General features: G+C 37.3%; 1 protein-coding gene across 1 annotated transcript; it reads right to left on the reverse strand.

Annotated features, from left to right (window-relative positions):
* Window positions 1-244: 244 nt before the first annotated feature.
* Window positions 245-7,328, reverse strand: LOC140172549 (acid-sensing ion channel 1C-like). Its single transcript, XM_072195694.1, has 5 exons — window positions 7,321-7,328; window positions 5,900-6,100; window positions 4,067-4,185; window positions 2,997-3,178; window positions 245-259 (listed from the first exon to the last, which is right to left on the reverse strand). The coding sequence occupies exons 1-5, from the start codon at window positions 7,326-7,328 to the stop codon at window positions 245-247; spliced, it is 525 nt and encodes a 174-aa protein (XP_072051795.1).
* Window positions 7,329-15,504: the final 8,176 nt, after the last annotated feature.

Consider the following 15,504-nt stretch of genomic DNA (forward strand, 5'->3'; position numbering starts at 1 on the left):
TGTTTACACTCATATACAGCCTGTCTCAAAAAATAATTGTGCAAGTGCAAAGCGCCCTCTTTGGCAATTAAAAAAATATCGTCAAGGGCGTAGTCTCAGCTCTTAAATACCGTTTGTTCTGTTAAATTTGCTTGTTTTAATCTCGAGATATGATTAGTTAACGCCGAAAGGGTAAAATCACAATTGTGCAATTTTTACTAGGGAAAAAGGCTTTACAAGTAAATCAGTGATAGCATGAAGTTTATCAAGAGTTACGTTCCTACGTGAAATCAAAAGAATGCATCAATTACACAACAATGCAATTTTTTTTACTGTTTTTACTGTTTTATCATGATAAAGGAATAATGATTCTCTTTTCTCACTTAAAGTTAAAACAGATTAAAAGATAAATAAATATTTCACATTCTGCTGTAAAATTAAAAACATGTGCATGTCAATGATTTTATCATGGTAAATACTGTTCTCTCTACTGTCCGCAAGCGGCCCCTCGGGCATAAACAAACGTTTAGTCAGGAAAATATATGAATGGATCCCTACTTACTTGTTGGGAAAGAAATAAGACAAAATAATGCACGCTCGCTGATAGTGATGCGTCTAATGCACGAGCCCCGAATTAGACACATCAACATCAACTAGCATCGAGCATTGATTTACATGTACAGCTCCCTAGTAAAAGTGGCACAATTGTGATTTTACCCTTTCGTTGTTAAATAAACATATCTCGTGATTGAAACAAGCAAATTGAACAGAACAAACGGTATTTGAGAGCCAAGACTGCGCCCTTGACGCTGATGTAAGCGTCATGTCACAATGGTATTTTCTAATTGGCAAAGAGGGCGCTTTGTACTTGCACAATTTTTTTGAGACAGACTGTACACTCTAGTTTTTAGTTAACACTGGAAAACCATATAGCTCCTCCCATCCCACTCCCCGTCCATGGCATTTATTGAGAAGATTTGTTCGCATTTGATTTGATTTGTTCAGGTTAAAAGCATCTCCCTATTACAGGAAGTCTCGGGCAATCACAACATTTATATGCCTTATATGTTAGGAAATAATGATGAAGCACAAATCACGTGGTTTTATTTAAAACACACTCCTATTGGCCTTAAAGAACGAATGAAGACAACCGTCTTTCACCACGTGATATTCACATTTCCCGAGCACCGAAATTACCTGTGGCACTGACGTACCGGTAACACAATGAAGGCTGACGACAATTGAACACAGATAACTATGACGTCTTTGCCCTAGACAATTTTGGCGCGGGAATTTTGAATATCGCGTGATGAGAGCCGGCTATTTTTATTAGTTTTTATAGTGAACATGCGTTTGTTTTAAATAAAATGTGTGATTCGTGCTTGATAATTGTTTTTCTAACATATAAGAAAAAGGCATAATGTTGTGATTCCCGGAGTGTTCCTTTTAAAAAACCGCCCACGAATGACTATGAGAGTAAACGCGGACCCGGAAATCGTACATGATCTGATATTGGATTAAACTGTTGAAGCGGGTAAATTCTTTTTTGATGATCACCTGACTAAAACCGAAACTGGTGATAATACTTACCTGGCATGTAATAGGTCCTACATTGACATTTTTCGACGATGAAATTTGTTTCGCATTCCAATAAGCATTTAGATTTGGTATAACTGCCGTCAAGATATTGTAGTTGTTGCATGCCATCTTTTACACAAGCTCCATGTGGATGGGGCAACAAATTCAGCTGTAAACAAAGGAACAGAAACTCCTGTTGTCATCGTTTCTGCAGAGTTTGGCCATGCCATGTGGTAAATATTTAATAATAATATACCATAATTATAGAAACAAAATAGAATCAAATGATCTGTACGAGGGACGGTCAATATATTCGAGAATAAAAGTATGGAATCTGGCGCGTTTGCAATTTGATAGACCGATACTCTTTTTAGACCTATACCATTTTTATTAGAGATAAGAGATCATGTTGAAGATATCCAATTTTTCACCCATTGTTCTTTGCATAATAAGAGACAGCAAGATTAATTGATACATTTTAATGACTCATCTGTCAATGAATACATTTCTTCTTTCACAATTATCAAGTGAATATACTCAGATTATCTCATAACAAAAACAGGGCTTGCAAACTGCTTTGGTACTTACGGTGCGCGCACGTAAACCTTCTTTTTATTACACGTTCCATTAAACTGAAATTCAAGTCACCTGCCAATGTTGACAATTGTCAGTGTACATTATAGCAATGACTTTATGCAAATGAGATTAGGTAATTCAAAGTACTCTAATAATAACTGTTGTGTGTTTTGAAAGACAAAGGTACAAACTTGTTTTTATCATAAGTAACAGTCATGAAAGTCATGCTTGAGCGGAGATAAATAATAGTTGTGGGAATATATTGACTGGTCCTCGTAGTATGAACACGAATAAAAAACCCAAGTAGCGAAACCATGTTGATTTTTCCCCTTGAAATTCACTCCCCCACCCCACCCCGAAAAACCCCTGGTGCCTCCACTGACAAACCCACAAGCCTTAATCAGCACACTGAGTGGCCCAATACAAAATCTGTAATCCAACACAGATTTTTCACGGAGTTTTCAACCAGGCAAAGGTTTTTCACAGAAAAATGTTTCCTAGTTTTTGCTAGTCTCGATCCTAGAGGGCTCACTGGTCATGAACTACACAAAGCGAAAGATTAAACATTTGTATATACAGTGTCAACACAATGGCCTTCTATAGGGCATTATAATTACAGACAGCATAGGTGTAGATCCCGGGGGGGGGGGAAGATGGGGGGAAAAATCCCCAATATTTTGTCAGGGGGGATGGCCCATACAATCATCCCCCAATGTTGACGCCTGTATGTGGGTTTCTGACCAAATTGACCTCATAATTATTAGGCCGTTTTAGCACCAAAAGTGCAATTTGTTTTTGCGCTTCGCTTGAATTTATTGTTTTTTATTGCCCTTTTGTTTTCAAATACAGGGCCTTCTAGTTACCTTCCTGGTTGCTATGCGTATTGCAGAATGTGTGCCAAGTTCCAGTTCCGAACCAAAATCCTGCATATTTGGAAATTCATCTTTAGGATGGACTAACACCTTAAAGCCGGCATTTTCACGAGGTACAGCTATGTGTTTATTTTGTTCTGCATTAAGGATTACGCTTAATCCGCTAGCCTCACCTAAATACAAAATAAGATGAGAACTCTGATAAGCACATGCATAGTACACTTCAAAACTGGATTTGATATTATTACTATTATACTATAATATTTATTATTTGGCAAATTTTGAAACTTAACTGTGTAAATTTCAATTGAAAAAGTAATCTGTGGAAATCCATTAACAGTTACATAATTTACTGTTTGTAATGTTTTGTGAATCAAGATTGGTTGTGATGGCCACTTTAAGAACCCCCTCTAATTACAAAGGTACCCTACAATTTGGGGAAATTTCTCATTTAAGACAGAAACGAACCCTAATCCCTAACTCTGACCCTGACCCTGACCCTAACCCTAAGCCTATTCCTAACCCTAACCCTAATTAGCATATCGTGATGTTCTGTCTTAAATTAGTCTACTTTAGTAGACTATTTTAATTTATCATCCCTCTTATCCCCCTGATCATGGAAAATCTACCAATCCTGTTCTGATCCAAAAGCTAGCTAGACATAAAAAAGGTCTTCTATATTTGAACTATGCACTCTAATACTGGATATGATGCTACCTCATTATAAATGCAGCCTTGGTAACGTTGTTATGGGCAGACCATGTGGTTCATGTTACCTGACCCAGATAATGCTACCCAGCTGGACCACGTGGGTTAGGTTCACTGTGGATAGGGTTAATGCATTTGCATATTAAATGCATTATGCATAAGAAATGCTAAACATATATTCTTACCTATCTGTTATTGGTTACGATTTACGCACATTGATTTTTACTTCATTAACATTCATCTCAGATGGACATGAAAGAGGTTAAGCCTACATGTGTGTGTTAAGATGTGTGTCACAATGTCACATTCCAATTAGGGCAGTTCATTTTTTTATTCTTACTTCACTGACATACCTGGCGTTTTTACTGGAAATGCTTGTCCAGTTGAAGGATTGAATGTGAAACATACTCCGTAGTTAGTCACTACCGTGGTGAAGTTACCTGGACCACACTCTTTGCCGTTGAAAAGACATCTGTGATAAAAACATATATATATATATATATTATGCAGACCTGAGTACAAACACGTGCAGTCAGTTCGGAAAAGTTGAGATATTGACGTTTTTTGGTGGGATATGAGAGAATGAGAGCATATCAGACACATCGAATTGCATTCTGAATAAGAGGAATGTCCTTCTGATGTCAAATTATTTTGATTTTTGAAATTCGCGATATAATACACATTTTATGACAACTATTAAAAATTTATATTTTTGATATTTAACAGTCTTCAAAGTGAACTTTATAAATCTAATGATATTTTCTTTAAGTGTATGTAGCTGGGAGGAAAAGCCGACCATCATTTGAACATTTTGACCTTTGGTATTAAAGATATACATTTCCCCCCAAAACACATAAACATTTAGGTCTTTTGGGAGAAAGAATGTATATCTTCAAATGTCAAAATTTTCAAATGGCGCTTGGCTTTCCTCTCAGCTACATATACTTAAAGTTTACATAAAGTTGTGTTTCTTCTTTCATTAAATAGAGTGCTCGATCCTGTGAGGAGCCTTCGGGCGAAACGAATCGTAGTGAAAATGGAGTAAATTTGTTTCTTTTAATGTTATATACTTAAAGTTTATAAAGTTTACACTTTGAGGATAGTTAAATATCAAAAATATCTATCATTAATAATGTTTAAAATTTCTATTAAATAAAATTATTGTATATCAAAAGGACATTCCTCGTATTCGAATGCAATATTATATGTCTGATGTGCTCTCATGTCCCACAAAAAATATCGTGCAAACATTGCTATGCGATCCCTTAAAGCCATATTATAACATTATCATACAAAATAGATTAGCATTTCTTTGCCATAAAATGTTAGTTTTTACTGTCAGATATGTCCCCTTTTATTTTTGAGCCGAACAACTACGGCAAAGCAAAGAAAATTGGAATTTACTACCAGCGCGTATGTCGCCAATACGTACCACTCCTTCGGTCATGTTATGGTACGACCCTTTATTGTGCAGATCACCGTCCCGCACGCCGTGTACATGGTGTACGTACTGTGTGTTATGAACATCGTGTATGCGTTCGACTAATAATTCCATTGTAATAATAAGACGCCGGTTCCGGCGCTTTATTCAAAATCTCGGATTTTGACAAAACTACAGCACATAGAGTCTTGATTTTTGCAGGGTATATTGGTTTAATAAAGTACAATATAATCGTGTAAAAAATGAATTTTAAAAATCAGTGAGGGCGTCCTCAACAGCAAATGTTATAATAGTTGAGTTATGATTCTTGAATGCTGCTATTGAACCATGCCAATGTCATGAACAGAGAAGAAGGGTCCAATTCCTTAGCCACGTATATAATTCTCTCCTGACTAAAATTACACATGCTTCAGCTGTGATACGTCCAACCGGAAGTAAGGATGTACAACCATCATTCTGATTATGCATACCGATCATGACAGGCAAACCCGTTTATATTTTGGGAAATTAACAAAAGTGGTATCGGGATGTAAGTTGGTATGAATATAAGTAATATGTCTAGAATAATTGAGTTGATATGGAAAACTTTATTTTCTTAACTATTGAATTTATTGGATGTGTGCAATTATTGGACTTCATTCCAAAGTTATAGTAATAGTAATAGTAATAATGATATTGATATTGATAATACATTTAGAAACTGAAATAACAAAATTCTTACTTGTTCCACTCGTAAATTACTCACAATTTAATGGTCTCATTTTTCGTGTTTCCGTTATTAACAATAAATTCATGAAGGTTGACATCTCCTGCATAGTTATCAGGAATATCAATGTTTTCGTTTTTGTTTACCAGTCCAAGTTGACTAAAGAGATTCTGAATTTGGAATAAACCAGTGAACCAAAGATCTCTCCAGCTATCGTACGCGATTGCCAATTTATCCAGCCTGCATGTAAAGAGAATGTTGATTTAATACAAACCACAAACCACGAATGACCGCCAACAACGGTCTATACATTTGGATATCCAACTACATTGCCCCACAGGGCTAAAAAGATTCAAAGAACCACAAATCGAGAAAGACCGTCAACAACGACCAAACCATTGAGAAGATTGGTTCTTCCAAAACGTCTGATACGAAACTAAGTGATTGCCTATGTTCTTTGGATTTGGTGTTCCTATAATTTATACAATTATGAACAAAATACCCTGTCCTACGGGCGGATGGATGGACCTTTCAAGTAGGGTCGTATTTTCATCCCGGCTATATACACTTTAAGAATATATCATTGGATTTATACAATTTACTTCAAGGACTGTTAATATTTCAAAAATATCAAGTTTTAATCATTTGCCATAAAATTTGTATTATATTGAGATCTTCAAAATTTCAAAATCATTTGATATCAGCAGGACTTTCCTCGTATTCAAAATGCAATTTGATATGTCTGATGTGCACTCAGGTCCCACAAAAAATACGTGAAAACGTCATTCACTATCCGAGCCCTCAAAATAAAATTATCTCTAAAATATTCGAAAATACAAACAATTCTAAAGTTCCTGCAATCTTATTGGTCGTGTGATATGATATCACACGCGATACTCGTACTCGCTATTTGAACCAATCTGAGGCCCATAGCATCAACGGGACTGATCGATTCTAAGCCCTAGATAATTCCTTGTAAAATGTAGGATTTAATTTGATTAAAATTTAGTATACTTATGATTAATATCTTTATTTGAATTGAAATGTTTAAGAATGAGAATAAAGATATTGTTTTTAGCCGCTGTCATGCATCTATCGTTTCATATTATAACACGTGACATCATACCTTTATTCTCTAAATATAAATACATCAACCCGCAAGAAAAAATGAACGCGTCCGAAAGTACTGCGAGTAGTATTATGTGCATTATAAAAATAATCAATGCATGGTTCGTATTTTTTCTAACGTTAGCTCTGATTGGTTCTCGCTATCTAAGAGTGTATGAAAACTTTTTGTCGATCGTTTCGTGTTGGTCCAATTAGCTTAAGCTAGACAAAGAGGAATCTAAAGATATGGATAAAGTAAGCAATTCTTTTACTATCAGCCTGTGGGTCACGAGAAAGGCGTGTTTACATTTGCCCTTTCAATTGTCGTTAATTCTGTTAATGGTTTACAATACCTGAACATATTCGCGTTACAGAAAGTTACAGCTGGAAAATCCAATTCCTTTTCGTGTGTATAGGCTAATTTGGTGTTAGTCGGTCGATTAATGAACTTCTTAGTAGAACGGAATATTTGGTACGACAATCCGGACAATGCTAGCAATACCACCAATAACCAGAATAGTCTGAAAAGAAAAAAATTGCAACTACAAAATTGAATGTCTCTGGATATTTCCCGACAAACCTTGTGCTCATTGCTCACCCATATTTCATGAGCTGAGTTCGATCACAATGTAACATACTTAGGGTCTTTTCAGTTTGGGAGAGTTTTTTTATTGTTTCAAAACAAAAACGCAAGGTATTAAGTGAGTTGGGGCCCTGTTATCTTTTCAGTTTGAGTTGGGAACATTTTTAATTTGACCACTGTGTTTACCTTTGACCTTGAATATGGTCGGAGTGCCAGGAATTAGTTTTTGTTAAAATTTGAATATTAATTAGCACACCACCAACTGAACAGATTACTAAGTCTCATTCTCAACACAACACTTTTTGATTTGATGACACCTTTTACAGGCAAAAAATTGAAGGAACGAAGTGGGACATGAACGAAGTGGGGCATGGCCTAAGTGGGACATGGAATAAGTGAGATTGGACTAACTGAGTCTGGACCAAGTGAGATTTGGACCAAATGAGATTGGACTAAGTGGGATTGGACCAAATAGGATTGGACCAAGTGGGAATTGCCCATTCTTTTGTCTTCCATATTACCACACACGCGAGTTTTAAGCGTTTCATCTCCGTAAATAATCATATTACCGATTTTTGCACGATTGCATTCAAAAGTATACCTAATACTTCTTGCCAACACTGATTAGTATTATTTCGATGCCAGACAATTTTTCTCGTCTAGGGGGGAGTACACACAAGTAAATGTAGCCGTGCATTTTCTCGCGAATTTTGGGGCGTATAAAATGTAGATACCTCTTTTGTCTAAATGAGCTTGTACCATCTGACCTCGAGTTTTGAAATCAGAAATTTACACAACTCACGAAACCGAAAAACGAATATTCACTTCCTTCAACTTATTAGTGAGTGAAAAAAAGGATAGAGTAAAAAGATTGGTCATCCGAAAACTTAAATGAAAACGAAAACAGAAACCGAAAAGATAAAATAGACCCTTTACTGTGTGATCATGACCTAATTAATATATGAACATAACTAAGAGCTTTATCCAGGGTCTATGCTTGATGCCAGGCATTATAGAATGAGGCTAATATTGACATTTGTTTACTTCATTAATTGCATAATATGAAGGACATCAGAGAGTGTATGTCGTCTTTCTGAATCAAGTAATCACTCACATTCATTACTCAGAGCTTTTAAAAGTACATTAGAAGGCATGCAACCAGTATTAGTAGTAGAACATAAAAATCATGTGATTTTGGAAAAAAAAATCCAGCCATGTGTTACCAAGGTATTTGTTTGCTACACGTTTTACCAAGGTGGGGTAGGGGGTGTTCTATTCATCCGAAATCACGGAGGTCTCCTAAATGAACAAAACATGGGCACAAAACTAGTAAAATAGCAACCACTGCACGTCCGGGATATTTTTAATGGACATGCTACATGCTAACCAGCTCGTGCCGAACTGAAATTTAACCTGCAAATTTACTAAACTAGTAGTGGTTTACCAATCTGGATACCAACCTGAAATTTAACCGTCCTGCAAATTTACTAAACTAGTAGTGGGTTACCAACTTGGATACAATTGACCAAATTTGTAATGTCGATCTTCCTTTTGTGTCCATAATGTCCCAGTAAAGCAATAGAGGTTATCCACGTTACTCATGTGTGACTTCTAACAAAAGGCGCTAGTTCCCGTAGTATTCCTCATTCAAACCAATTCAATGCACGACCTCGGAGTTACTTGCATGACTTTGGCGGGTTATTTTGAAACAGTCATTGTTGTATATGCAGGTACTTCTTTTGAAAATCCTAACCAAGGTATAGCAGTCGCTGATAGGATATGCATCTTATAGAACACGGATAACCTCTGTATTGGTAGCACGTCAGCTGGACGTTTTCTACCAAAGTTAAACATTTTTCAGTTTCCTTCAGGCGCAGGAGCGGCCTGTCCTGTGGAATGGATGCTAGTTTGTTGAATTATACACATTTGGTACCATCCACTTCAATTTCACGCATTCCCACTCCTCAATGGTAGCCATTAGCCGCGACGGGGACCCAACTATCTCACCTAAAATGTGAGAAGATGCGGCCTTGAAGGGTATTATAAACTGCATTCTATCACCCGTGTTACACGTAGATAAAAGAATGAGGGCAGTTTACAACAGAAAAGAATCTAACATCGAATTTTAAGCGGGTTCAATCCACACAATTGGGCACTCACAACACCTGATTGGTGCATGCGGGGAACCAAATATGGCCGACCAAATCCTGACTATGACTTGGCTCGTTGGATTCGTCTATATTAAACCCCTATGTGTTCGAATGGATCTCCTAATCCAGTGATACGAAAATAGGTACCAAAATTCGTCACGTTTTGTCCCCGAGACAGATTTGCCTGGTACATCGTATAGAAATAAGTGATTTTGCTAAAAAGTATTGGTTTAGATTTAAAAAATCACAACCCTAATCTAAATTTTAAGTTTGAAGTTCGCATCACTTTTTTCAAGTATCAGTGGGCTTCAGCAACATCACGACACTCGGCGTTTTGTCTGGTTAGGGGGTAGCTCACAAAAATGTTATGATGGTTTTAGATTACCCCAAGCCATTTGGTTCCTTATTTAAATGTTTTAGAGGACCGGGAAAAATCATATGGGGGAAGATGCATACATACAGGGGGAAGTGCAGTGTGTTGTAATGAACATCTGCCAACATTACAAAATTGATGGTAAAAGCCATTGTAGTATTATACGGGTCAGCGGCACGATTTGGAAATTTTGCCCCTTGACTCGATAGCCCCGGTACGCCCGCCCGTGATGGGGGTTACATCTTCTTGAAGTTATCAAGTTTAGTTCCAAGGGTTACACAAAGGAAGGTCGAAAATGATCGAAAATGATTTGCATACAGCCATATTATAACAGTTGTTGAGGAGGACGCCCTCAATATTTTTCAATTTGTACTTTATTAAACCAACATGGACACCTAATGAATTATGGGAACAAACCAAGAAAGCAATCTCTACAGCAGCACAGAACAACTTGCCGAAACCAAAGAAAACCCGATCGCCATGGATATCAGAGGAAGTGGGTACAATGGCAGACGAAAGACGACAGGTGAAAGCAAGAGGCATACTAACGGAGAAGGACAAAAGGCAGTATAAAGACCTAAGCAGGAGAATTCAACGCAGAACCAGACAAGATAAACAGGATTTTCTTGAAAGGAAATGCAAAGAGGTTGAATCACATTCTTCTACCAACCACTCCAGGGATCTCTTTAGAGCAGTGAAAGAAATCACAGGGAAGAAAACACCAAAGCTGGATGTAATCAAAGATGAAGATGGTGAAATTCTAACTGAGAGTGATCAAATCAAACAGAGGTGGCAACAGTACTGTCAAGGGCTGTATGCAAGTAAAGATGGTTTAGGAGGTGAAACAGAACCAATTGAGGTTGATGAAAACGAACCTGACATACTGAGATCAGAAGTGGTGATGGCAATGAAGAAAATGAGGACAGGTAAAGCACCAGGATATGATGATATCCCAGCTGAGTTGATCAAAGAAACCGGAGATGAAGGAGTGGATGTGATGCACAAATTATGCAATCTTCTATGGAAAGACAAGAGCTGGCCGATAGACTGGACTAGATTAATATTCCTACCACTCCCCAAAAAGGGCGACACAAGAGAATGCAAAAACAACAGGACCATCTCTCTAATCTCCCATGCAAGTAAGATCATGCTGTACATTACGGTTGAGAGGATCAAACAGCACATGCGTCGTGGAATTCCCCAGAGCAGGCCGGTTTTGTGGAAGGCAGAGGCACAAGAGACCAAATAGCAAACATCAGAAATATTACAGAGAAAGCTATTGAATTCAACCGTCCAGTCTACATGTGCTTCATCGACTATTCAAAAGCATTTGATACTGTTCAACATCAAAAACTATGGGACACCTTAGTATCAATGGGCTTCCCAAAACATGTGGTAGAACTGCTTAGGACACTCTATGACGATCAGGAATCAATTGTTAGAACAACATGTGGTGACAGTACCTGGTTCAAAATCGAGCAAGGGGTGAGACAAGGATGCATTTTGTCTCCTCATCTGTTTAATGCATATGCAGAGTATATTATGCGAATGGCCCTTGAGAGTTGCAGCATTGGAATATCTGTCGGAGGCAGAACTATCAACAACTTACGGTATGCGGACGACACTACCCTACTAGCAGACAGTGCTTGTGAACTTGAGGAGCTGATTGAAAGAGTGAGAACGGAGAGTGAAAACGTTGGCCGTTTTCTAAATGTAAGCAAAACCAAGGTGATGGTCATCAACCAACAAGAAGAGAACACCACTATTCATGCAGGAAACCAAGCAATTGAGGTCATCAAACAGTTCACCTTCCTTGGATCCATGATTTCAAACCAAGGCGGATGCTCTACTGAGATCAGACGTCGCATAGCAATGGCAAAAACATCAATGTGCACCATGCACAAGTTATGGAAGGACAGAAGTATCAGCAAGTCAACAAAGATTAGACTTGTCTCCTCTTTGATTTTCCCGATCGCAACATATGCGTGTGAAACGTGGGTGATCAATGCGGCAGATCAAAGAAGGATTGAAGCGTTTGAGATGTGGTGCTGGAGAAAACTTCTATGCATCCCATGGACCGCCAAAAGGACAAATGAGAGTGTTCGGCATGAAATAGGAAAGAAAGTCTCACTCATCAACTCAGTGAGGAAACAGAAGTTACAGTATTTTGGACATGTTGCCAGGCGAGAAGGAATCAATCTAGAGAAAGTGATAATGTTCGGAAAAGTTGAGGGGAAGAGAAGCAGAGGAAGACAGAGACTCAGGTGGACAGATGGAATTGTTTCGTTAACCAAAATGTCAATTTACAGTTGTTACACCAAAGCACAAGATCGACATGAGTGGAGAAACTTCATCAGAAAGGTCACGAATACTCAGATATGAGTAGATCGACGATGACGATGACGAAACCAACATACCCAGCAAAAATCAAGACCCTGGGTGCTGTGTAGTTTTGTCAAAATCCGCAGGAATCGTCGTTTTATTTTTTCAATGGAACTATTAGTCGAACGCATACGCGATGTTCATAATACAGTACGTACATGGCGTACGGTATACGATACGGTGATCTACACAAGAAAGGATCATACTGTAACACGACCGAAGGAGTGATAGGTATTGGCGACATCACCGCTGGTAGTAAATTCCAATTTTCTTTGCTTTGCCTTTAGTTGTTCGGCTCAAAATTAAAGGGGGATTAAAGCTAACATTTTATTGCAAAGTTTATTTTAGTATGAAAATATTATAATATGGCTTTAATTCGGAAAACAATGATTGAGGAATGTTCATAAAGTTTGGTATTAGTCGTCCAATATTCCATGCAGCAAGGTTTTGTTATTCAATCTGTTTTAAAGGTCATATACATGTATATTGCTCGGACAACATCATACCATTGGCAAGCTAATATTATCAAGACAATGCGAATGACTCCTTTTTTGAGAAAATAAGACGTTTAAAATTGATATTCCGCAAAAACCAACTTAAGCGGTGACAAATTTGACCTAGAAAAAAGTTGACGTCATGAAATGAGATGTGCCTGCTTTGAGAAAAGGGACTTTAAATGCACAGAACGTATACGGTTGTTGTCCTCAGAAAAAAGTCTAATCAAGTGTTACAAATTTAATGGTTTTTAAACATATGGATAAAATCAGCCGCTTCTTTATTATATATTAGTAAATTGTGATATTACAATTCATATGTATATCAGGTTTTTGAGAAATATTTGGACTAAACAATAAAAAATATATTTTTGACCAATTTTACCCTGCAATTTTAGAATTTGAGCGTGATGTATATCGATATTGTATTTATTATGCAAATAAACAATTTCAATGGACTTTTGTTCGAACCTTCCTAATTTCTCGTGGAACAAGGTCGCATATTATACACATGACTGAATGCCAAAAGAGCTCATATCCAGGGCTCATGTGTATATAACATGACTCTTCATTTACTGTGACGTCACCAGTCTCCTGCCATATAAATCAATTTTGCTTCGAGCGGGGGAAGGACCGTAAATTGGTGTACGAGGCAGAATTTACAAACACAATTAAACACGAATAAAAGAATTGCAACGAGTGTCAACTTGTAATGTTATAATTATTCTCTTCGAATGGAGTTAAACTTGTTTTTGCAATAGATATGCCCTTTAAGTAATTTTAAACTTTTAACGAATTTTTGTTTGCGTAAAATTTATTCGACATCAAATAATTCAGTTACTCGAGGCGTCGAGTATAATCGAAGAAACATTCTTTAAAATATAATCATTACTTGAAATAATTATATTAAAATATATGAATCGGACCTAAAATATTATTTTTACCATTGATTTAATTATACCATTATAAAGTGCTTTTGTGAAGTGGGTACCTAAAGTCCTCGTCCCTCAGTACCAAAACGGAATCAAAATTGCCATGGCCACTTCACTTCAAAACAACCAGAACTTTGAATATACTGCATCCAAAAAAATCTTATTTCATCAACAACAACAAATCTTTCGGCCGAACTCGATACATCAATGAAGAAAGAACCTGGGCATATTGAAAAAGTTATGAACAATCTTACCTTCTGAAGTCACTGCCTTTCTGGCCAACATATTTCAAACCTGAAAAACTGGTTTCTTGCGTGTATATTGTCAAACAAGATGAACACGAATCATCAATTGGTTCCGAATTGTGTTCTTCCGTCGACTCCTGTTGCTTTATCATTGGCTTGTCCTGAGCATTCTGAACGGGATATGAATTTGGTGTTGAAAGTGCCATCGTGTGTCGTAAGAGGTTTGGTCTTCTGTTCCCTTGGGTTCGTCAAGTTAAGAGTTTGAGTATACATTGAATATGTATACTATGAATCGTTTAATATCGCTTGTGTTGCATGTTTCATATTTTGTTGAACCAGTGTGTTTGGAGCTGTCTTTGATGTCATCAAAATTAAAGAAGTGGTGAAATCAAATTATTGGTAGAACTGTAAATTTCGTCATGACGGATGATTCAACGATATTTAGCTCATTAACGCATTACATGTGGAGATATCAAATGCTAAAAGAATTTATTGCACAAGGGGATATCGAATCGATATCTAATACAGGACCTATCCAAAGCGAGTCTCTATAACCTATGGACCAACCAGAGATGAGCTGTTATGCCCAATGGACTGCAGCGTCTACTCATCTATTGTATCCGAATAAAGCGCTGACATATTCGAAAATGTTCGCAATAAATCTTCATGAGAGTGTACATTCAACGTCCAGTTTTTAAAATTGGGTGAATTGTGTTTGGCAGGTGTGAAATATATCTGACTGGGCGTTTTAATTACACAACACATAAAGGCTTTGGTATCATCGAATGGCAACCTATGTTATGAATTAAGTTTCTATAATAATCATTATTATATTCATTCCATTTTCTCCTTTCTCTGCGCTTTATCATTCCATCTTTCTCCTTTTCCCCCTCTCCCTTTCTCCCGCTCCCACATTGTCCGTCTTTATCTTTCTTTTTGCCTTCCTCTACTCCCCTCCCTTCTCGATCTCTCGTCCGCTTCTATCTACTCCTCCCTTCTTCACTCCCACACTTTCCCCTTGCTTTTAAAATGGAAATTCATGAAATTAAAAAAAAACTTTATTAAATAGGCCTATAACCATGATAACAAAAATACTGAGGAATATTTGTTTGATAGGAAGTGACGCAGATAGAATATCAAACCGCGGTAATCGATCAGCAACTTTATTCAATTTATTTAAAAACGTTGTGCCTAAATTAAGGTGGGAGGTAAATAGCTTTACATCGACGGCTGATGTGTGCTTTTGTGCTTGCGAAGACTCAATCACACCTGTTAGCTATAGACGAATCCACGTATTCCTACACTTCAATGGCAGCCATAGCTGAGTCCCCCCTTAGGTTTCTCCCACCTAAATGTGAAATGATGTGGCATTGGCGGG

Source organism: Amphiura filiformis, chromosome 16 (genome assembly GCF_039555335.1).
Source record: "Amphiura filiformis chromosome 16, Afil_fr2py, whole genome shotgun sequence".
NCBI classification, from domain to species: Eukaryota; Metazoa; Echinodermata; class Ophiuroidea; order Amphilepidida; family Amphiuridae; genus Amphiura; species Amphiura filiformis.